General features: G+C 44.7%; 1 protein-coding gene across 1 annotated transcript in view; it reads left to right on the top strand.

Moving 5' to 3' along the window:
• LOC143292240 (uncharacterized) overlaps positions 1 to 22,500 on the top strand; it is a 507,694-nt gene that overhangs the window by 461,047 nt on the left and 24,147 nt on the right. Inside the window, exons 5-13 of the mRNA XM_076602430.1 lie at positions 1,036 to 1,241; positions 4,215 to 4,331; positions 5,797 to 5,939; positions 6,752 to 6,935; positions 9,483 to 10,262; positions 11,042 to 11,156; positions 15,005 to 15,222; positions 16,816 to 16,951; positions 18,471 to 18,666. Of these exons, the coding sequence (XP_076458545.1) occupies positions 1,036 to 1,241; positions 4,215 to 4,331; positions 5,797 to 5,939; positions 6,752 to 6,935; positions 9,483 to 10,262; positions 11,042 to 11,156; positions 15,005 to 15,222; positions 16,816 to 16,951; positions 18,471 to 18,666 (2,095 nt within the window). The remainder of the gene's footprint in view (positions 1 to 1,035; positions 1,242 to 4,214; positions 4,332 to 5,796; positions 5,940 to 6,751; positions 6,936 to 9,482; positions 10,263 to 11,041; positions 11,157 to 15,004; positions 15,223 to 16,815; positions 16,952 to 18,470; positions 18,667 to 22,500) is intronic.

Below are 22,500 nucleotides of genomic sequence, written 5' to 3'. Positions count from 1 at the left end.
CATCAGTTTATTTGCTGATGTATCTTATTTTACTTTATTTTTTTCCCTCAAGGCCTAACTAAGCGCGTTGCGCTATGCTGTTGGTCAGGCATCTGCTCAGCACATAATGATGGTGTAACGCATATGGATTTGTCCGAACGCAGTGACGCCTTCTTGAGTAAATGAACTGAACTGAACTGAACTGAACTTCTTCTTCTTCTTCTTCTTCTTCTTCTTCTTCTTCTACTACTACTACTACTACTACTACTACTTTTTCTTCTTCTTCTTCTTCTTCTTCTTCTTCTTCTTCTTCTTCTTCTTCTTCTGTTTCCTTAAAGTCTTAACTCCCGAGAGCAAGGTTTCGGTTCTAGCTCCGCCCCTTTTCTCTGCATTCAAATTTTGTATTACGTGTAGCTGACACATTTTGTACTTTCCAAAGTCAATTCAGGTCTAGATTGGAAGCTGCTAGGCAAATCTCGCTCTCTGCCATAAATGAAGCCAAACCGTAGCTTTATTAGGCTTTTATTTTGAATAAAACTTCACCGACGTCACAGTGTCAGACTCTGGTGAGAAACTGGCTTGATTCAAATCGCCCGCCATTTATAGTCCGGTTCAGGCTTTAACTCTTTGAAGACGCACTGGGGCGCCGCACAGAAACAGAAAAGCTCACCAGATTCCTCCAGGTCTATCGGTTGTGTGTCACAGCCTGGATCTCTATCCACGTTTCTGTTTTCTTTCTGTTCATTCTGACAAAGTTGTCAGTAGTCCGTCGTTTTTACCCTGACTTACTTCACTAACCCACGTGCCCTCCCGAAACCGGAGTATGACTGCCTACATGACGGGGATAAAAGCGCTCACACTCGTAAAATCCCCACTCGTGTATACGAGTGAATGTGGGAGTCGGAGCCCGCGAACGAACCAAAGAAGAAGTAGGAGAAGAACAAGAAGAACAAGAACAAGAAGAAGACCACCCTCGTTTTTCTTTTTTGCTGCGTTCTCGCAATATACTTCTTCTTATCATTATTTATTCCCTGTTTCTTCTTTTCTGTCTCTCAGATGGAGCGGACACTACAGCTGGCCCCGACGTTGTACCACCAGACGGAAGCCATGCTGGCCTTCCTGAAGGAGTTCCAGTGGCACGCCTTCACCATGGTCACCACCCAGGTCACCGGAAGTGACGACTTCTTCGCCGCCCTCCGCTTCCAGGAGCAGCAGTCCCGCAGCAACTCTCTGCCCAACAAATATGGTCACGTGGGATTTGAGTGAGTATGAGTGTGTGTGTGTGTGTGTGTGTGTGTGTGTGTGTGTGTGTGTGTGTGTGTGTGGTGATGCGATTTTGTTGGTGGTGGTGCTAGTGTAATTATTATGCACAAAGATAGCAATAACAATAATAATGATGATGATAATAATGATACCCAGTATTTATATAGCTCTGAATCTTGTGCAGAGACAAATCAAAGCGCTTTCACACCAGTCATTCACACGCATGTGAAACTCTAAACTTGAGAAACTGAAGACAAAGCAGAGGCAGGGGAGGGAAGCTATCTGTGAAAGAGGTGGGGTTTAAGGCCAGAGTTGAAAGAGCTGAGTACGGAGACATGACGAAACGAAAGAGGAAGTTCATTCCAAATGCAGGGTCCAGAGACAGAGAAAGAACGGCGGCCGTGTGTGTGTGTGTGTGTGTGTGTGTGCGTGTGTGTGTGTGTGTCTGTGTGTGTGTGTCTGTGTGTTCGTTTGTATGTGTGTGTTCGAGTATGTGAGTGTGTGTTCGTGTGTGTGTGTGTGTGTGTGTGTGTGTGTGTGTGTGTGTGTGTGTGTGTGTGTGTGTGTGTGAGTGTCTGTGTGTGGAAGTGTGTGTGTGTGTGTCTGTCTGTGTGTCTGTCTGTGTGTCTGCGTGTGTGTGTGTGTGTGTGTGTGTGTGTGTTAGAGAGAGAGACACAGACACAGATAGAGAGATCGATAGACAGATGGATAGATTGGTTGATAGACGAGAAAAAAGAGACAGACAGGCACGACACATAACAGAAACAAAATGAAAAACAGAAGCAAAACGAAAAAAAAAAGAGAGAGTAAACGACAATGCGTTATCATGAACCGAAAAGATTTCGCACAAGTTTAATCACAGCAAGAATCATGTCTCCCTTGAGTTCTTGCCCGACAAACATGGGTTAATATTATTCCTTTGTGGTTTGTCAGCACTTGGCCAAGATAGCATAAAGGATTGTTGTTGTTGCTGCTGCTGTTGTTGTTGTTGTTGTTGTTGTTGTTGTTGTTGTTGTTGTTCTTCTTCTTCTTCTTCTTCTTCTTCTTCTTCTTCTTCTTCTTCTCACTTTTTCTCTATGTGTCTGTCCACCTGTTTGGCTGTCTTTGCATCTCTGTCTCTGCCTCTGCCTCTGTCCCTTTCAACTTTGATTTGTTTCAGTACTTGCTATCATCAATTCCATTCGTTTATTCTAGCGATTCGTTGTTCAGTGAAAGAATGTTGACGGCCAATGACATTTAAGCGTTAAAGCGTTAAGAGCCTCTTTCTCTCTCTCTCGCTCTTTCTCCTTACCTCATTCTCTCTGTTCGTGGCCCCACTTCCCCACCTCTGTGTGTGTGTGTGTGTGTGTGTGTGTGTGTGTGTGTGTGTGTGTGTGTGTGTGTGTGTGTGTGTGTGTGTTCGTAGCCCCACCTCTTTGTTCGTGCACCCCTGTCTCTCTCACATTCACTGATTTTTTTTTATTCTTTCCTAATTTCTTTCTTTCTTTCTTTTCTTTCCCTTCTCGAGGACTGGCTGACCTTTAATCATGTTCTTTTTATCAACGCAGAGGTGATGTAGCGTCAGGCCTCACGCTTTTACACCTCCTTGAAACTGATACTTCAAGTGACACTGTGGCAAAATTGCTAACTGAAAGAGAGGGAAAGGACGGGAGGAGGGGAGGTTGGGGGGGGGGGAAGGATAGGGATGGAGAGACAGACTGGGGTGGGGGTTAGGGGGGGGTGGGGGGTAGTGACAAGGAAGGAGGTAGAGAAAATGACACTCAGATATAATCGATTTTCCACGTGCAAGAAACAACACCCCCCCCCCCCCCTAACCCCCTCCCTCCCCCCACCACCACCACCAACAACAACCGATATTCCCTCTCTCCACCCCCACCACACACACACACACACACACACACACACACACACACACACACACACACACACACACACACACACTCCTTCCCTCCATATATACTTTGTTATGTTTTTGTTGGTTTGATTTTTTGGTTTGATCTGAACGTTTTTCGAAAGTAGATTAAGTTACAAATCTCTTTGTCTTGTTTCCAATACTTTACTTGTGTGTGTGTGTGTCTGTCTGTCTGTCTGTCTGTCTGTTTGTCTGCCTGTCTTTGTCTGCGTGTGTTCATATTCTTTTGTTTTCTTTCTGATTCTATGACTGTTTATTCACATTTCATTTTAATCTATATTTTTGCTTTCCTCTAACTCTAGATTGGATTCTGACAGTACGTGATGTAAGGTTCGCTGTTTTGAGTTTAAAACAGTTGATCTATGAGCTTTGTTGTTGTTTTTCCATACTGGATATGCATCAGGCTAAATGTCATAATAGCGCACACGGCAAAAAATGCACATTCTGACGGTTCTATGTGACTGTATGGCTCTGTGTGTGTGTGTGTGTGTGTGTGTGTGTGTGTGTGTGTGCGTGTGTGCGTGTGTTGTGTTGTGTTGTGTCATGTCCTGGTGTCATTATATGTTAAAATAATCAGGCAGACTTGACTCCAGTGGTCAATTCTAAAAAATATTAATCAGAAAAAAAAAAATCACAGGCATTCATGATGCTCTACTTGTTTTGTTTTTATTTTTGTGTTCGTTTCGTGTTGTTGTTTCTTTTCTGGTGTTGTGTTGTTTCTTCTAGTTTTGTGTTCGTTTTGTGTTGTTTTTTTTCTGGTGTTGTGTTGTTGTTTTTCTAGTTTTGTGTTCGTTTTGTGTTGTTTTTCTGGTGTTGTGTTGTTTTTTCTAGTTTTGTGTTGTTGTTTTTCTAGGATTTTTTGGGTTTTTTGTCTTTATTTGTGTGTGTGTGTGTGTGTGTGTGTGTGTGTGTGTGTGTGTGTGTGTGTGTGTGTGTGTGTGTGTGTGTGTGTGTAGGAGTGGCTGATTGTACGCGCGCGCTTGTATGCTTGCATCAGCCCGCTTGTGTGTGCCTTCGCATGCTCTTGCCTCTGCATACGTCTGTTGGTTTGTTTGCGCAGGTTTAAGATCCTGTCGGAAATCCGGCTGCGGAACGGCACGGACAAGGAGAAGATTCAGAGCCAGCTGAAAGAGGACATTGACCCGGACACCCGTATCATCCTGCTGCACTCCTCCTCGTGAGTACCCTGTACTGGGTTCTGGGCAATATTCAGATTTCTTCCCCTGTGTCCCTTCCGCTCAGTTTCGCCCAGAAAACAGAAGAGTTGTAAATTGGTTTAAATAACATTGTGATAGTATACTTTACATTTCTTCCCCTCTCGAATGACATAGAGAAGGCCAGTCAATGAGTGGAGGGGAAGAAAAGTAGAGTGTGTATTACAGTGTTATTAACCAATTTACAACGTTTTCCGTCTGTAGACGGTAAACTACATGGGAAGAAATGTGGATATTGCCGATTTTTTTTTCTCGATCGTAGGCTGCGACTCCCACGAGTGGGCTTTACGTGTATGACCGTTTTTATCCCCGCTATGTAGACAGCCATACTCTGTTTTCGATGGGTGGGGGGTGGGGAGGGGTATGCATGCCGGGTTTGTTTTTGTTTCCATGACCCACCGAGCGCTGATATGGATTACGAGATCTTTTACGTGGGTATTAATTTTGATCTTTTGCATGCCATTACACACGAAAGTGGTTCAGGCACTAGCTGGTCTGCAACAGCTGTTGACCTGGAAGATCGGAAAGAAATGTGCACCCTTTATCCACCAGACGCCGTGATCGGGGATTCGGACCCTGGACCCTCAGATTGAAAGTCCCACGTTTTTACTACTCGGCTGTTTAGCCTGTCAATACCCTGTGATGATAATGATGTTAATGATTATAGTCATCATCATCAGCTGACATAGGACATGGATCCTGGTATCCGTATTATTCTGCTGTGTTGTTTGCTCTTCGTGGTTACCCTGCAATGGTGTATGGCTGTGATGATGTATGTATGATTTACTCCAAGGTTCCTGTCGTAATTGTCTTTGTTGTTGTCTGGTGTGATTATTGATTGTGCGCAATGAGTTGCCGTGGGTTGACATCCAAACATTTTATGTCTGTTATCTATACATGTTGAATGGCTGTGATTTTCGTGTATTGTTTTTGTGTTTTTCTCCACAAGACTGAACTTCTCTTGTTGAGATAACACAGTATTCTATATTCTGTATGTACCTAACACTTTGCAGTCGTGTTTTACACCACAAGGATGAATTTCTCTTGTTGAGATAACACAGTATTCTGTATTCTGTATGTACCTAACACTTTGCAGTCGTGTTTTACACCACAAGATTGAACTTCTCTGGTTGAGATAACACAGTATGATGTATTCTGTATGTACCTAACACTTTGCAGTCGTGTTTTACACCACAAGGATGAATTTCTCTTGTTGAGATAACACAGTATTCTATATTCTGTATGTACCTAACACTTTGCAGTCGTGTTTTACACCTCAAGGATGAATTTCTCTTGTTGAGATAACACAGTATTCTATATTCTGTATGTACCTAACACTTTGCAGTCGTGTTTTACACCACAAGGATGAATTTCTCTTGTTGAGATAACACAGTATGATGTATTGTGTATGTACCTGCCACCTTGCAGTCGTGAGGCGAACACCATCCTGGATGTGGCGGAGAAGATGCAGCTGACGGGCAGGGAGTACGTCTGGATCCTGACCGCCGCCGCCCTGGGAGACAAGAGCGCCGGGGACGTCGCCTCTCGCAGTCTGCCAATGGGACTCTTCGGTGAGGGCCCTGTCTCCCTCTCCCCCGCCCCCCATCCACAATCCCCCATCTCCTTGCACCCCACTACAACCCCACCTCCACCCCTCCTTCCCAACTAACTGTTTAGGGGGTAGAATGGTTAAGACGCTTATCTGGCAGTACAGTGTCCATGAGGATCTCGGTCCGCCCCGATGGCTGTAAATGGCTATAGGATATTTAATGACAGTTAATTCTACAACATAGTTAACAAGAACAACAATAACAACAACAGCAATAACACCAACACCAACATAAACAAATAACAGTCAACCACAATCACCACCACCACCACCACAACCACCACCACCACAACCACAACCACCACAACTAGCAGCCACAAACACCACCACCACCATTACCAACACCACCACTAATGACTGGCTATATCGGTGTTATGCGTACCTACCACACCGCCACGACCATCCCACCACCACTGATGACTGTCCACTTTGGAGTTAGGTATATATATATATATATATATATATATATATATATATATATATATATATATATATATATACGTATATGGAGTTAGTTTATACATACCCATGCACACAGGAATGAAGTAGGATAAGGGGATGAAGCACATGACTCCAGTGATCCAGTTATCTTACTACTACCACTTCTACTTCTACAACTACTACTACTACTACTACTACTACTACTACTACTACCACTGCTGCTGCTGCCGCTGCTGCTGCTACTAACTACTACAATACAATAACACCACAACACCACCACCACCACAAATGACTGTCCAGTATGGAGTTATGTATATGTACCCGTGCCAACAGGAGTGACGTACGACAAGGGGGTGGAGCACATGGCCCCAGTGATACAGCGCGGCACCAGGGTGTGGCTGCAGGCCCTGCAAGACATGCAGCGGGACGGCCGGGCGGCGGGCTGGAACTGGCAGACCCGCCTCTCCTGCCACGACGGGCAGCTGAGGAAATGGACCGGCGGGGACCTGCTGTTCGAGTGGGTGACTAGTTTCTGGTGATGGTCATCGATGTGATGATGGCGATGGTGATGGTGAGGGTGATGATGGTGATGATGATGATGATGAAGATGATGGTGATCATGAAGATGATGGTGATGATGATGGTTATGATATGGCGGTGGTGATGGTGGTGGTGATGATGATGATGATGAAGATGATGATGATGCAGCTGAGGAAATGGGCCGGCGGTGACCTGCTGTTCGAGTGGGTGGACAGACCCTGGTTGATGGTCGTCAGAAATGATGATGGTGGTGATGATAATGATGATGATGATGGTAATAATAAGAAGAAGAAGAGGAAGAAGAACAAGAACAAGAATAAGACCAACTATTCTTCTTCTTCTTCTTCTTCTTCTTATTATTATTATTATTATTATTATTATTATTATTATTATTATTATTATTGTCATAAGTAGTAGTAGTAGTAGTAGTAGTAGTAGTAGTAGTAGTAGTAGTGGTAGTAGTAGTAGTAGTAGTTGTGGCTGTAGCATGACGTAAATTTCCGTTGGAGTGCTGTTCATGATGATGATGATGATGATGATGATGATGATGATAATGATGATGATGATGATTATCATCATCATAATTATTATCAATATAATTGGTACTATTATCATTGCTAAGCAGTAGCAGTAGTAGTAGAAGTAGTCGTCATCGTCGTCGTTGTAGTAGTAGTAGTAGTAGTATTGTTGCGTTAATCATTCAAATAGCGCCTTTCCATATATAGCATGCTCAACCGCGCTATGCGTTGTGAAAAACAAAACAAAACTTGTGAATTGTGCGTTCAAACACAAGATACTAAACCTGTCATGTGTAACCAACCCTTCACAGAGACTCAGCCGAAGACTCCAACAGAAACTTACGTTAATACACACGCGAAAACTTCACACACAGTACAACCATACCGCTATACTGATAACCATCCCGATCTTTTTAAGCAGTCCCATGCGTCACAATGCCAATAAACACCTCATGTCACAAATCAGTCACCCACCCACCCCCAACCCTCCCTCTTCCACACACAGCTTCCACAACATATACATAAAACAGAAACAAGCATACACATGATGAAGAAGATCTGAAAACAAGGAGAGCACGATATTGTAACAGACACAATGAAAGCGGAAACAAGGAATCTTATAGTTGGATGGATGGATGGATATGGATATTTATACAGCGCCTGTCCTCGGTCGGAGACCAAGCTCTAAGCGCTTTACACACACGGAGTCATTTACACAACAGGCTGCCTACCTGGGTAGAGCCGACTGACGGCTGCCATTGGGCGCTCATCATTCGTTTCCTGTGTCTTTCAATCAGATTTCAGGCACGCACAACTACACACTCAGACAAACATGTAACATTTAACATTTTACGTGCATGGCCTTTTTGTTTATTTGGAATCTCGCCTTCAAAAGAAAGCCAGTGAAAATTTAATGCTTTGAGCAGCGAAGAATGAATATCGTGTTGGATTCTAGCATTCAAAGGAAGCCAGTGGAGTGTTCTGAGCAGCGATGCTTGCACTCTCTTGCCTGGGTTCACGGAAGCACGAAAACGGGCTGCATGATCATGAATACATTGACGTTTACACAGTGTAGTCAACTTATGAACACCACATAATATAACACTATGCAGCACACCACATGAACGCCACATACTATAAGCTCCCTACACCTACCATCACATCTTGTTGCCTGTCACAAACCCAAAATGGGTAAGGAGGAGCGATAGTCAAGCACTACGGTGGGATTCACACAAGATAAACACTTGGAGGCGGAAATAACAAAAGAAATGAAACTTTAAATACAGTAAACAACATCAGACAATAACCGAACCTAGGCTACTAACATAAAAGAGAGAAAACATGAAAGAAAGAGGATGTATAGAAAAGTGAGGAAAGAGGACAGAACTCACTCAGAAAAAACAACAAACAAACAAAAATCTTGTCGCCACCAGAGTCCGGCCCGCACTACCCCCGTAAAACCCGTTCATACATGTACATTCTCACCTCCTTCTTCTTCTTCTGCGTTCGTGGGCTGCAACTCCCACGTTCACTCGTATATACGCGAGTGGGCTTTTAAGTGTATGACCGTTTTTAACCCGCCATGTAGGCAGCCATATGGCCATACTACGCTTTCGGGGGTGTGCATGCTGGGTATGTTCTTTTTTCCATAACCCACCGAACGCTGACATGGATTACAGGATCTTTAACGTGCGTATTTGATTTTCTGTTTGTGTATACAAACGAAGGGGTTTCAGGCACTAGCATGTCTGCACATATGTTGACCTGGGGGATCGTAAAAATCTCCACCCTTTACCCACCAGGCTTCGTCACCGTGATTCGAACCCGGAACCCTCAGATTGAAAGTCCAACGCTTTAACCATTCGGCTGTTGCGCCCGTCTCTCACCTCCTTAAAACTCACAGTCACCAACTATGCGTGCACCACAAACGCCACACCCAGCAGAAGCATCACTCAAAACACGCATGAGGCAAATATTTATCCAGTCACTCCTGTAACATTCCCCAGGTACCTGCGGAACGTCAGCCTGCCCGCAGAGAGCAGCGGGGACCTGCCCACCTCCTTCAACCCCACGGGCATGGTGCTGGCCAACAGACTGTCCATCCTCAACGTCATGCCCAAGGCGGACAACGCTCCAAAGACCCCCAAACGCAAGCCATCGCGCAAGCCCGGCTTCTCCTTCGGCAAAGGCAGGGGCAGTTCCAGAGGCTCTCCCTTCGGCAGCTCCGGTCGCTCTTCATTCGGGAGAGGCAGCATCGGGAGAGGGAGCTCAGGAGGAGGGTCTTCCTTTGGGAGAGGGGGGTCCAAGACGTTCCCATCGTCGTCCTCCTCCCGAGGTTCTGGCTCGGGGGGTGATGGAGGTAGCAGCAGCAGTGGTGGTGGTGGTGATGGTGGTGGGGGCATATATAAGAGCGGGGGGTTAGGATCGTCCTCCAGGGGTTCCTCCTCCCCGTTCTCCTCGCGCGGCAGAGGTCGCTTCCAGTCACGCGCCAACGCTTCCTCCAGCCGCCTCTTCGGCTCCTCTTCCAACAGGTTATCTTCCTCTTCGAGGTCTTCGGATTCCTCTGTCACGTCGCCGCCGTCTTCGTTTTCCTCGGGTTCCAGACGGTTGCCGTCGTGGAGGGACCGGGCACGTTCCCGCTCGAGCAGGTTCCGGTCAAGGTCGTTCGACTCCGGGCATGCCCGGGATGGTGGTGGTGGTGGTTATGCCGCGGGAGAGGGAAGTATCGGGAGCAGTCGCCAGCATCTAAAGGAGGACTCGGCTGCCGATGCCAGCTTGCGGAAGAGGTAGGGGATGATCTGACTGTCCTGCTGTACGTTTAGTTTAGCGTTATCTGTGCAATCGTCCCTCTGCTATTTTGCTCACTTGTTCATTGTGTGTGTGTGTGTGTGTGTGTGTGTGTGTGTGTGTGTGTGTGTCTGTTCATGTCTTTCTCTCTGTAATAATGATGACAGTGATGATAATGAAGAGGATGATGATGATGATGATGATAATGATAATAATCAGAAGAAGGAGGAAAGGGGTAAAAATAAAATATATTTATATAGCGCTTTCAGATCTCTGTGTGTGTGTGTGTGTGTGTGTGTGTGTGTGTGTGTGTGTGTGTGTGTGTGTGTGTGACAGCAGCATAACCCAGAGCAATACGTCAGGCCTTGAGTGCTGTCATTAACCGTTGCGTACTCTATCAGAGTGGATTTCTTCTACGTAACTTTGCCAGGTGACCTTTTGTTGTTGTTGTTGTTGTTGCCATGGGTTTTTGTTGTTGTTGTTTGTTTTTTTGTTTGTTTGTTTGTTTCTTTTCCTTTTTTTCTGCTTTTTTTTACAGTGCGCCAAATGCGTGCTACATACGGGACCTCGGTTTATCGTCTCATCCGAATGACTAGACTCTCAGTTAAATTTTCCAGTCGAACTTGGGAGAAAGGGCGAGAGCGGGATTGGAACCAAGACCCTGGCGGATACTGACTGTATTGGCAGATGAGCGTCTTAACCATTCAGTCACCTTTCTCTTTTTGTTATAGAAGTAAGCACACGGAAAGCATGACACACCACTCATTGTCTCTTCCAGTCGGGAGCTGATTCAGGACAGACACATGCGTCACCAAAAAGCACGACGTCATCTGTTACGTCATCACCGGCGATCGAGGAGCATCCTGTCCTTGTCCGCCAAGACCTTCCAGGAGGTGAGGAACCTTGTGTTTGTGTGTGTGTGTGTGTGTGTGTGTGTGTGTGTGTGTGTGTGTGTGTGTGTGTGTGTGTGTGTCTTTATCTAGTTTTGAAAAGTTCTCAAAACCCTGTTTAGAGTACGAGCTCCACATAAATTCACATTATCATTACATGTATAATATACATTCAAATTATTGTTATTGTTGTTGTTGTTAACCCACCCACCCCTCCCCCCTGCCCCTTCCCTGTTTGCCACAGTAACTTTGTACCTCTCTCTCTCTCTCTCTCTCTCTCTCTCTCTCTCTGTCCGAGCCTGTCCCCAGTAAACCACACACCACCTCCAGCCCCCAGCATCAAAGGTTCTGTGTCATTGCTCTAGCTAAAAGTAGAGGGGGTGGTGGGGGGTAGGCATTGGGCGGGGGGGGGGGGGGGAGGGGGGGTGGTCATGGCAAACTGATAGAGAAATTCAGTACGCATGCGCCTGGCGAATCTTGTCAACCGTTCTTCCTGGGTACATACCGGATGCTTACCCTCCCCTCCCTCTATCCCTCCCCCCTCCCCTCACCCCCACACCCCACAATCCTCCATCATCCCTCTCCCGCACTCCACACCTCCAAAATCGCCGATCTCACTTTCTTTTTTTCTCGTTTTTTTTTTTTTTTTTTTTTAATGCAATTGCCCAAGATACCTCTCACAGTAGCTTCCCTCTCATCTGCGTTCCTGAAACATTTAACCCATTGACTGCTGAATCTTGGGGACATTTGATTGTTTATTTATCAATTTATTTGTTTGTAAACGACTGAGTGTTATGGGCGTTCAATGATTTGGCCATGATTAGAAGGAATGATTTTCAAGAATTCAGAAGGATCCCTGAACAACCCTGTCAATGACGCCAGTTTTGACAACGTGTGCGCCAGGGTGGAAGATAATGGGGATTTAAAAGATTAATAATGAAAGGGGTGAAAGAGTGAAAGTACTGAAAGAACCTCACACAGGCCAGGGACATAATATTGGCCAGTCACACAAGGGTTTTTTTTTTGTATTCTTTTATTACAACAGTTGAGGAGAGAAGAAGAAGAAGAAAACAGTGCAGTAAAATATTAGGCAGCTGACGCCGCGTGCAACGCAAAGAACGTGTGTTAGGAAGAAAACCTGTCAGAAAAACAACTCTTACACTCCTCGTGGTATTTATACAGGTCACGCTAACCACGGTGACGGCATGCACTTTACGGCTGCAAGCAAATCGCTCCTGGAGGGGCAGGAAACCGCGAAGTTTGTGTTTGATTGCAAAGTGTTCAGTGATAGGTTTCCAAATGATCACTTCACCAATTTCAGTGGGATTGGTCGGAAAATAAGGAGCTCAACATCACTTTTCTAATGAGTATAAAATGAAGAGAAAAAATAATTCAAAGATGCATTTAAATCAAATTAATTCAAGTCACCTGAAACTGAGCATTTTAACGAGTTCGCTGCTGAAAATTGCTATTTGCATTAAATCTGTTTAATCTAGTCAAACACTGATGGCATAAACTTAGAGAAGGAAAAGCGACAATTCTGCCAGTACTTGAAGTTTCTTGATCCAGTAAAAGAGAAAATTATGAGACAGTGTGTGTGATAAACACATAAATGAGCCTTTAAATAAATGCATTACTTTTTGCTTAGCACAAAATTAATGACGTCACTTGATTAAGAATACAACAAAGAAACAAACCACAAAATCAACAAACAAAAACAAAAAACAATTGTGATTGCTCTTGAAAATCATACCACGCAGGTCTCCCTTCACCGAGGCTGAGCTGCGAAAGGGTTAAGACATTGTGCAGCTGACCGGTTCGGAAGCGGTGAACTTTTTTTCATTTTTTTTCTCCCGAAGAGATTGTCGCGCCGTTTGAAAGTAGGCGCAATGATTCCACCGTTGCGTCCACACGGATCACGTGATGGGATCCTGGCGAGACTAGCGCTATTGCGATCAAGTGTTAGCGCGCGTGCGCGCAAGGATACATGCAAATTACCTTCTTTGTCGTTCCCTCTGATTGGGCGCGCTGGCCAAGACTGCTGTGAAGAGCTTAGTGCCGTGTGCAAAGTTGGGAACTTGAAACGAGCATTTAATGGCTTGAGGTCTGTCTCGGTTTACTCGACTAAACTGCGGAAAGTTGGGTTGACTGGAGGGTGTGGGGGGGGGAAGTGGGGGGGTGGGAGGGGGTGAGGGGGGTTGGGAGAGTTTATTTGATAGTGATTTTCTTCTTCTTCTTCTTCTTCTTCTTCTTTTTCCTTTCCTTTCCTTTCTTTTCCTTCTCCCCCTCCTCCTCCTTCTCTTGCTCTTTCTCCTGCTCCTCTTCTTCGGCTTATTCTCCTCTTCCCGAGCCTAGTTCTTCTTTTTCTCCTTCTCCCCTTTCTTCTTCTTTCCCATCTCAATTCTCCTTCCCCTTCTCCTCCTTCATGTCATAGTCGTGGTCATGTTTCTGCTGAAATGCCTTCTTTTGAGCAAAGAGAATCATGGCAAAGAAATAGCCAGAAATGAACAAATTCACAATTAGAGTGTTCCGTGTTCTGTTATACGTTGTTGTTTTTTTCTTCATGCATCTCCTCTCACACTCTCACGCTCTATATCCCACTCCACTCTCTGTAAAATCTTCAAAAGGCATGTATATACTGTACCGTTAGTGTACAGACGTCAGTCATGTCAGTGACGTAAGTCGACATGATCATGACCTGTATCACAGTTTAGTAGGCAACTTCCATTTATTGACTCCCTTTCCAAAAACAAAACGCTTTCGGAACATTTTGAATGTATTTGTAATTGACAAAGCCAAAGGCTTTTACAAAGTCAATGGAAATTGACATGTAAGATCTTTATGGGTTTTTTCAATAGTGTATTGTGCAATACGAAATTCGAACATGGCGTCCAATGTAGCGTCCTGCTATGAATGGATCCTCGTGAACTAGTTTTGGCAGTGATATTGTTATCCGGTTAGCCAATCAAGATGGTGTTTTGGCCACTTCCTGTTACTGGACATACTCTCATTCAAGTCCGTATAATAAAAAGAATGTCTCAATTTGATCAAAAGGACATATTTCGCTCCCAGATCTAAATAGCAAATAATATGCACTCCTTAGAAGTGACCCGGCGTTGCTGCAAATTTTCTTTTTGAATAACTAGCATCAAATCCTACATACACACTGTGCGTGTGCGCGCGTCTGTGTGTTTGTGTGTGTGTGTGTGAGAGAGTTGTGTGTGTGTGTGTGTGTGTGTGTGTGTGTGTGTGTGTGTGTGTGTGTGTGTGTGCATGTGTTCGTTCGTACGACTTTTCCTTACCACGTCTGTTATAAATGGATCCTCGTGAACTAGTTTTGGCACTGCTATTTTTATTCGGTTAGCCAATCAAGATGGTGTGTTGGCTACTTCCGGTTACTGGACATACTCTTATTCAAGTCCGTATAATGAAAAGAATGTCTCAATTTGATCAAAAGGACAGATTTCGCTCCCAGATCTAAATAGCAACTAATATGCACTCCTTAGAGGTGACCGGGCGTTGCTGCAAATTTTCTTTTTGAATAACTAGTATCAAATTCTACATACAAACTGTGCGTGCGCGCGCGTCTGTGAGAGAGAGAGAGAGAGTGTGTATGTGTGTTGGAAATGAGCGTGTGTGAGTTGTGAGTGTGTATGTGAGCGTGTGTGTGTGTGTGTGTATATGTGTGTGTGTGTGAGAGAGAGAGAGAGTTGTGAGTGTGTGTGTGTGTGCGCGCGAGTGTGTGTTTTTGTGTGTGTTCATGCGTCCGTCCGTACGACTGTCCTTACCACGTCTGCGTGTGTGTGTGTGTGTGTGTGTGTGTGTGTGTGTGTGTTCGTGTTGTGGTGCAGGTGGCCACGTGGGACGGGAAGGAGCTGAAGGTGGTGGGCATCGTGTGGCCGGGTAACTCCTCTGTGCCCCCGAAGGGCGTGCCCGAGACCTACCACCTCAACGTGGTCACCTACATTGAGGAGCCCCACGTCACCTCCAGACGCCTGGGCGACAAAGGCCAGTGCGACATCCACGCCACAAAGTGTCTGGTGTATGAGAGGGACGAGAACGATAACCGGTGAGTGTCATGGTGGTTTTTTGTGGGGTTGTTGTGGTGGTGGTGGTGATGGTGGTGGAAGTGTGTGTGCGTGTGTCTGTGTGAGAGAGAGAGAGAGAGAGAGAGAGAGTGAGTCCGTGTGAGTGATGAGGTGTGGTGATGCTGTGTGTTGTGCTGCGGTTGTGTTTTTAATCGTGTTTGCGGCGTATTTGTTTTGCAAGCAAGCGTCGATCTGTTGTGTTCGTATTGTGTTGTGATGCATTATATTTTCATTGTATCGTCATGTATTGAATGTTATTGTAATGCGCTTGTACTGGTATCTGTAGCGTGCAGACTGTTTTCCAAAACACATAATACAGTGCGGGGAGTTTACTAAAACGATAAGACCACGTTTTATGAAAAATAGTCACAGCTCTCAAAAATGTAAACGCACAGTGGAAAATGAAAAGAATGGAAAACAGTTATCTATGAATACACTGTTGACAAAATTTCCCAAAAAAAAATCTTAAGCAGAGGTACATACAATTTATTGACAGGTGATAAGAACCCCAAGGAAATTGTTGTGCGTATGGCCAAAGAAAACGGGCATTAAACACAGTTATCATACAATTATCACGCAGTCAACGTTAAAAAAAAATACACGAAGAGAATTCATTGTCGCGCGAAATACCCGCCCCCTAGTTTATTACATCAGACAACTGCGTTCACGAGCAACCAGAGCAAACTGTTATCGGCTGAACAGGATGCTGGCTTTCATCTCGGCATTGGAACCATTCCAGCCAGCCAAGTAATCGGAGAGAAAATGATGGAGTAAGGGTAAGGGGAGGGTTGTTGGTGGGAGGGGAGCGTGTTGGGAAAGAAGGGGTGTGGGGGTGGTGGTGTTAGCCTATGACCCAAACACCGTTTACACCAATCCATTACCACTACAATGATGATGGAACTGCTTTCACCGCTGCCCAAAGTTCTCTGCCTGCCGTTTGTCCAGCCAACCGTTGCCTCTCTTAATATTCGTTCCTCAGTCTGTTTGTCTGTCTGTCTCTGCCTCTGTCTGTCTGTCTGTCTGTCCCTCTGTGTGTGTGTGTGTGTGTGTGTGTGTGTGTGAGTTGAAGCAATGCAGGCATGTAAGTCGGCCAGTGTGCTAATATTTCCACCGTTACGTCGTTGGAAACTAAAGATAGTTTTTTGTCTGTCTCTGTCTCTCTCTCTCTCTCTCTCTCTCTCTCTCTCTCTCTCTCTCTCTCTCTCTCTTCTTTCTTTCTTCTCTCTTTCTCTCTCTCTCTCTCTCTCTCTCTCTCTCTCTCTCTCTCTCTCTCTGTGGCACCCTCCCCTTTTTTTTTCCTTCACTCTATCACCTGTTTTAGGTTTTACGTAATGTCTTTTCTTTCAAAGTTACTTGTAGTTTTATTTTATTGGAGTGAACAGAAAATAATCAACTAGTACCAATATACACCAATCGTATATTATTAAGTTTTTGTCCTTGTTGTTTTGGGGTTTGTTTTTGTTTTGTTTTTTAAATCGCTGCATGACGGTGATGATGATGATAATGATGATGACGACGATAACGACGATGATGATGATGTCTCTGACGTCAGGGTGGCTCTGTTTTTTTTGCAGATTAAAGGGTCTGCCACCGATTGAGCAGTGCTGCTCAGGGCTGAGCATCGACATCCTGTCTAGACTGAGCAAAGAGCTCAACTTCAACTACTCGCTCTTCGAGATTGAGTCGTCCGGCTATGGGTCGGCAGTGGAGGTGAGTGCCTTCTTTTCTTGCTCTCTTCTTTCCTTTCAAGACTCCCGGTGTGATTTCCCTTCAGCACCCCACATACATCCTGTGGAATATCATTATTACTATCATTACTCTTTTTTGTTGTAGTTGTCACAACAGATTCATCTGTGTGAAATTCGCGGCTGCTCTCCCCAGGGAAGAGCGCGTCGTTTCACTGACAGCGCCACCCATTTTGGGGGGGTATATTTTTTTTCCTGTCTGCTATTTTATTTGTTTTCCTATCGAAGTGGAATTACAGAATGTTTCCAGTGACAACCCTCTTGAAAAGCGTTCTATGAACTACTACAGCTAATACTACTGCTGCTGTTGTTGCTGCTGCTGTTACTGCTGCTGTACTACTACTACTACTACTACTACTACTACTACTACTACTACTACTACTACCGTTGTTACGGCAGCTGCAGAATGGAAAGTAAAACCATTTGCAGAGAGACTCAGGCTTTGCCACACAACAGACAGAACTGGTGGAATCCGGTGAAGTTAGAGACTGAGAGTACTTTCAGATGAAAAAGCTGAAAAGTAGGTTGTTCTTTTTTTCACCTTTCCTTTCCTTTTTTTATGATGAAGACCAGAAGGCAGAGCCGGAATCAGCTGAATGAATATGATGTGAAAGAATTATCAAGATATAAGTAGCAGCAAAGAGGAAAGGGCGTGCACCTTAAGTTCTTGTATGGTAGAAGGTAATAGTCCGAAGAAGAGAGGAGGGTTCTTGAGGGAGAGCATGTCGATTTCACACAGTGATCTCCCTTGATGGAAAGAATATCGCGCGGTGCAAATTTTGATAATAGGTTACGACTCTCTCTCTCTCTCTCTCTCTCTCTCTCTCTGGGTGTGTGTGTGTGTGTGTGTGTGTGTGTGTGTGTGTGTGTGTGTCTGTTTGTCTGTCTCTCTGTTTAAATTAAGTCTCTTAATGTCGTCTGGTACTGTCAATGACATTCATAATATTTCCATGTTTTTGTACAGGGCATTCAAACTCAGATAAATTGTTACTTCGTAAAATGAATGAAATTTATATTTCTTATCTATATTTATGATTGTTTTGATTATCTTATTTCATGAGTTGTATTATGTTCATGTGAACCCCTTCACTTGGGGCTGAGGCCTGATGTGAATAAACCATTCCAAATTCAGATTCAGATTCTCTCTGTCTCTCTGCCTGCCTCTGTGTGTGTCTGTCTCTCTCTGTGTCTGTCTGTCTGTCTGTCTGTCTCTCTCTCTCTCTCTCTCTCTCTCTCTCTCTCTTTCTCTTTCTCTCCTTCTGTCTCTGTTTCCCTCTGTGTGTGTCTCTCTGTGTGTGTCTCTGTTCCTCTCTCTGTGTGTGTCTCTGTCTGTCTGTGCCTCTCTCTCTCTCTCTCTCTCTCTCTCTCTCTCTCTCTCTCTCTCTCTCTCTCTCTCTCTCTCTGTACGTATTTCTCTCTGTGATAAGATCATCATTATAAGCATAACGATAATTCCATTTCTCCTCTCCTTCCAACACACACAGCACCGGAACCTGAGTTCGGAGTGGACGGGGCTGGTGGGGGCGGTGCTGAAGAAGGAGGCGGACGTGGCCGTGGCGGCCCTGACCATCACCCCGGAGCGGGAGGAGGTCATCGACTTCTCCATCCCCTTCCTGGAGACCGGCATCACCATCGTGGTGGCCATCCGCGAGGGCGCCATCTCGCCCACCGCCTTCCTCGGTATGTTCTGTGTGTGTGTGTGTGTGTGTGTGTGTGTGTGTGTGTGTGTGTGTGTGTGTGTGTGTGTGTGTGTGTGGTTCAGGGGTGTGCGGGCGGGTGGGTGGATGGTATGGGTAGAGTTTGAGGGCGAGGTGCTTTTGTGGGTATGTGATCCAGCAGCTTCTCTGGAATCATTTGGTTCTACTGGCCTCATTGTGTTTTTTATTTCAAGTCGGAAAACCACCGAGGCAACCATGTGTTTGTTCTGTGTTGTCGTGTGTTCTGTGTGGCCTATTATTCAGAATCAAAGAGGCTCTGCCAGTCTTGAATAAAAGCTAATTTGTGCTGGCACATTTCTTTTGTCATTGCTGCTGTGTGCATACGTCAAATGGTCGGTATACGGACAAGCCCGGCGCTTCCTTTCTTTGAGGAAGTGTCTGGGTTTGTTCCAGTGTACCTTTCATTGACCTGTGTGAAGCGGCATTGACTTGAAGTTTTGTACCTTGTGACTGGAGAGAGTTACCACTCTTTACTATTCGTTTCTGGAACAATCCTCCAAGGAATTGTTTAGTGAGGAAGACGAAGGAAGAAGATTCGGGGAAAAAAAAGAAAAAACGGATGAGCTGACAGCATTGCAGGAAAGACAGACCTGAAGGAATCTGGTGAACAGTTCTTCTGTGCCGCGCCCCAGTGACTCTTCACAGAGTTGAGGGAGTAGAGGAGAAGAAGAAGAAGACGGAAAAGGACTAGGAGGAGGAAGATGACATATGAAGGTGGATGGATGGGGTAGTGATGGGGGTGGGGTTGGGGGAGAGTGTCAGTGTGTAGGTGAGGCAGCGTGATATTTTGCTTAAATGTGATCTGAAGGAACTTTTTTTTCTGATTTTCATACAATCATTTCTATGGGCATTTCACAGAGCAAACCAATTGTCGCTTGCTGTTATTCTAACCTCCCCCCCCCCTTTATAGATTAAGAGAAACAATATGGCTAACATGAGAATCAATGAAACTTTTCTTCAAAAACTCACCCCCAAACACACACACACACACCTCCAACAGTTAACTTACAACCCCAACCCAAGCGCTGTTCAGTTTTAAAGGTTAAAGTGAAACCAAGACCGTTTTATTGGCGCTTTCTCAGCCTCTTTAAGGAAGTTGAAGACACCTGGGCCTGGATTTTTTTATTTTTTTTTTTTTTATGTTATTTTATTTTTATTTATTTATTTATTTATTACTATTCACGCCTTTACAGCGAATCATGCATCATTCAGTGAGCTCTTCAGGCTTGTGAAGTCGTGTTCAGTTTTTATATCTTTGGATTTTCTATCAGCAGTCCCTGTCAATCCCCTGTGGCTCATTGTCTTTTGTTCTTAGTTTATATGGTGTGTCAAATACGTTGATGCTTAATGTTTCTAAGCCCCCAGGGGGAATATGAAAAAAAAAAAAAAACTTCCGGTGTCAAATACGTTGATGCATAATATTTCTATGCCCCCATAGGGGGAGTATGAAAAAAAAAACAACTTCTTGCCATACGATGTCACTGGCTCCCATAGGCCATAACTGTTGTTGTTGTTCTTCTTCTTCCACTGATATATTGTTTAGACAATTATCTTATCTAAACTTCCGGTTTTAGCTTCAGTTTTCTGCTTCATGTTTGTGAGAGACATCATATCCTTAACAAAAGAAAGGCCCCTGTCTGAGCTGTGGGGAGAGTGGGGTAGGGGGGGAGGGGGGGGGAGGGGGGAGGGGTGCATCTCCTGTTTTCTCTGCAGTTGGTCAGTCAGAAGTGATGTCAGCCAAACCGGTTGAGAACTGGCTGGACAGTGCGAAACAGCTTCCTGTTTGGTGTATACGCTTACCTCCCCTTTTGGAGGAATAAAATTACCTTCATGAAGAATAATATATATATATATATTCTTGAAAACTCACATCCCCACGGCCACCACTCACCCAAGCACAACTTTTAAGATTAAAAGATAAACCAAGGCTGTTTTTACCCCCCCCCCCCCCCATCCCCCCATCCCCTGTCTTCCCCTCTCCCAACATTTTTCTTTAAGAAAGAAAAGAACAAGCCCCAACAAACCAACCACGAAATCAGGTTCACATATTCAAAGAACATTACAGAAGCTGAAGCATATGCATCAACAACTTCCCCCCTTCCCCTCCCTCCCCCTCTCTCTCTCTCTCTCTCTCTTTCTCTTAAAACAATGGCAGATATGTAAGTCGGCCAATGTGCTAATATATCCACCGTTTGAAATAGATATTCCTTCCTTCCTTCCCTCATTCGTTCATTCTCCCTCCACTCTCATCGCAAATATATAAAAGCCGGAAACACCGACTTTTTAGTTCTTTTCCTTCGCTGTGTGTGTCTTTCTGTCTGTCTCACTGTCTCTGTCTGTCTCGCTTTCTGCCCCTCCTTGTCTCTGTCTCGCCGTCGTTTTGTCTCTGTCTCAGCGTATCTCTTTGTCTATCTCACTGCTCTCTGTGTGTGTCTCTTCCCCTCTCTCTCTCTCCCCTGTCCTCCGTCTCCCCCCACACACCCCCTCTCTCTCTCTCCCATTTCTTTCTCTAGCATGGAAAGGAAAAGGGGATATGGGAGGGGGGAGGGAGGGGAGAGACAATAAGATCGTCCAGTTCAACACAAAGAGAGAGAGAGAGAGAATGAAAAAAGAAATGAAAAACGACAGGGAGAAAAAAGGCAGCTGTTGACCTTTTACAAGTGGAAGTAGTCCCAGCAATATCAATGACATCTTTCATTCCGAAAATGTGTCTGACCAATTTGTGTACTGGAGAGTGTGAGTTTGTTTGTTTTTTCTGTGTGTGTGTGTGTGTGTGTGTGTGTGTGTGTGTGTGTGTGTGTGTGTGTGTGTGTGTGTGTGAAAATACACCACCACCACAACCCTCATCGTCACCAGTCCCTTTCTCCTCCCGTCCTTCCTCTCCTTCCCCTTTTTACAGCCCTTTCAGCCCACGCTTTGAAAAAAGAATTAGTCGCTAGATCGAGCGTTTTGTTTGACCCAAAATGGCTCCGCAAATCGACTCGTAAAAGCGAAAGAGATCTTTTGTTGTTTTTGTTTTGTTTTGTTTTGTTTTTAGTTTGTTTGGTTTGGTTTGGTTTGGTTTGGTCTGATTTATCTTGAGTTTGGTTTTGTGATATTTTCCCCAACGTTTGTACCGCATTGTGTAATCATATAATGGTATAATTCGCAATATTTAATCCATTCCACGAAAGAATCCGGCATTATGTGGATTTGTTATAATAATAATAATAATAATAATAATAATAATAATAATAATAATAATAATAATAATAATAATAATAATAAAACACCCCCCAAACCCACCTAAATGAACACAATGGGCTTATGATATCAGCATCACGTGTTTTGGCTCCCGAGCCTTCCCATTGTCAAACTGGACTGTTTTGTATTTGTATTTGTATTTCTTTTTATCACAACAGATTTCTCTGTGTGAATTTCGGACTGCTCTCCCCAGGGAGAGCGCGTCGCTATACTACAGCGCCATCCAACTTTTGTATTTTTTCCTGCGTGCAGTTTTATTTGTTTTTCCTATCGAAGTGGATTTTTCTACAGAATTTTGCCAGGAACAATCCTTTTGTTGCCGTGGGTTCTTTTACGTGCGCTAAGTGCATGCTACACACGGGACCTCGGTTTATCATTTCATCCGAATGACTAGCGTCCAGACCACCACTCAATGTCCAGTGGAGGGGGAGAAAATATCGGCGACTGAGCCGTGATAAGAACCAGCGCGCTCAGATTCTCTCGCTTCTTAGGCGGACGCGTTACCTCTAGGCCATCACAAATTGGACTATGCTATGCTATTGCTCAATGCTCG

This window comes from Babylonia areolata, chromosome 18 (genome assembly GCF_041734735.1).
Source record: "Babylonia areolata isolate BAREFJ2019XMU chromosome 18, ASM4173473v1, whole genome shotgun sequence".
NCBI classification, from domain to species: domain Eukaryota; kingdom Metazoa; phylum Mollusca; class Gastropoda; order Neogastropoda; family Buccinidae; genus Babylonia; species Babylonia areolata.
Note: the sequence above shows the minus strand (reverse complement) of the source record. Positions and strands in the feature narration are given on the sequence as shown.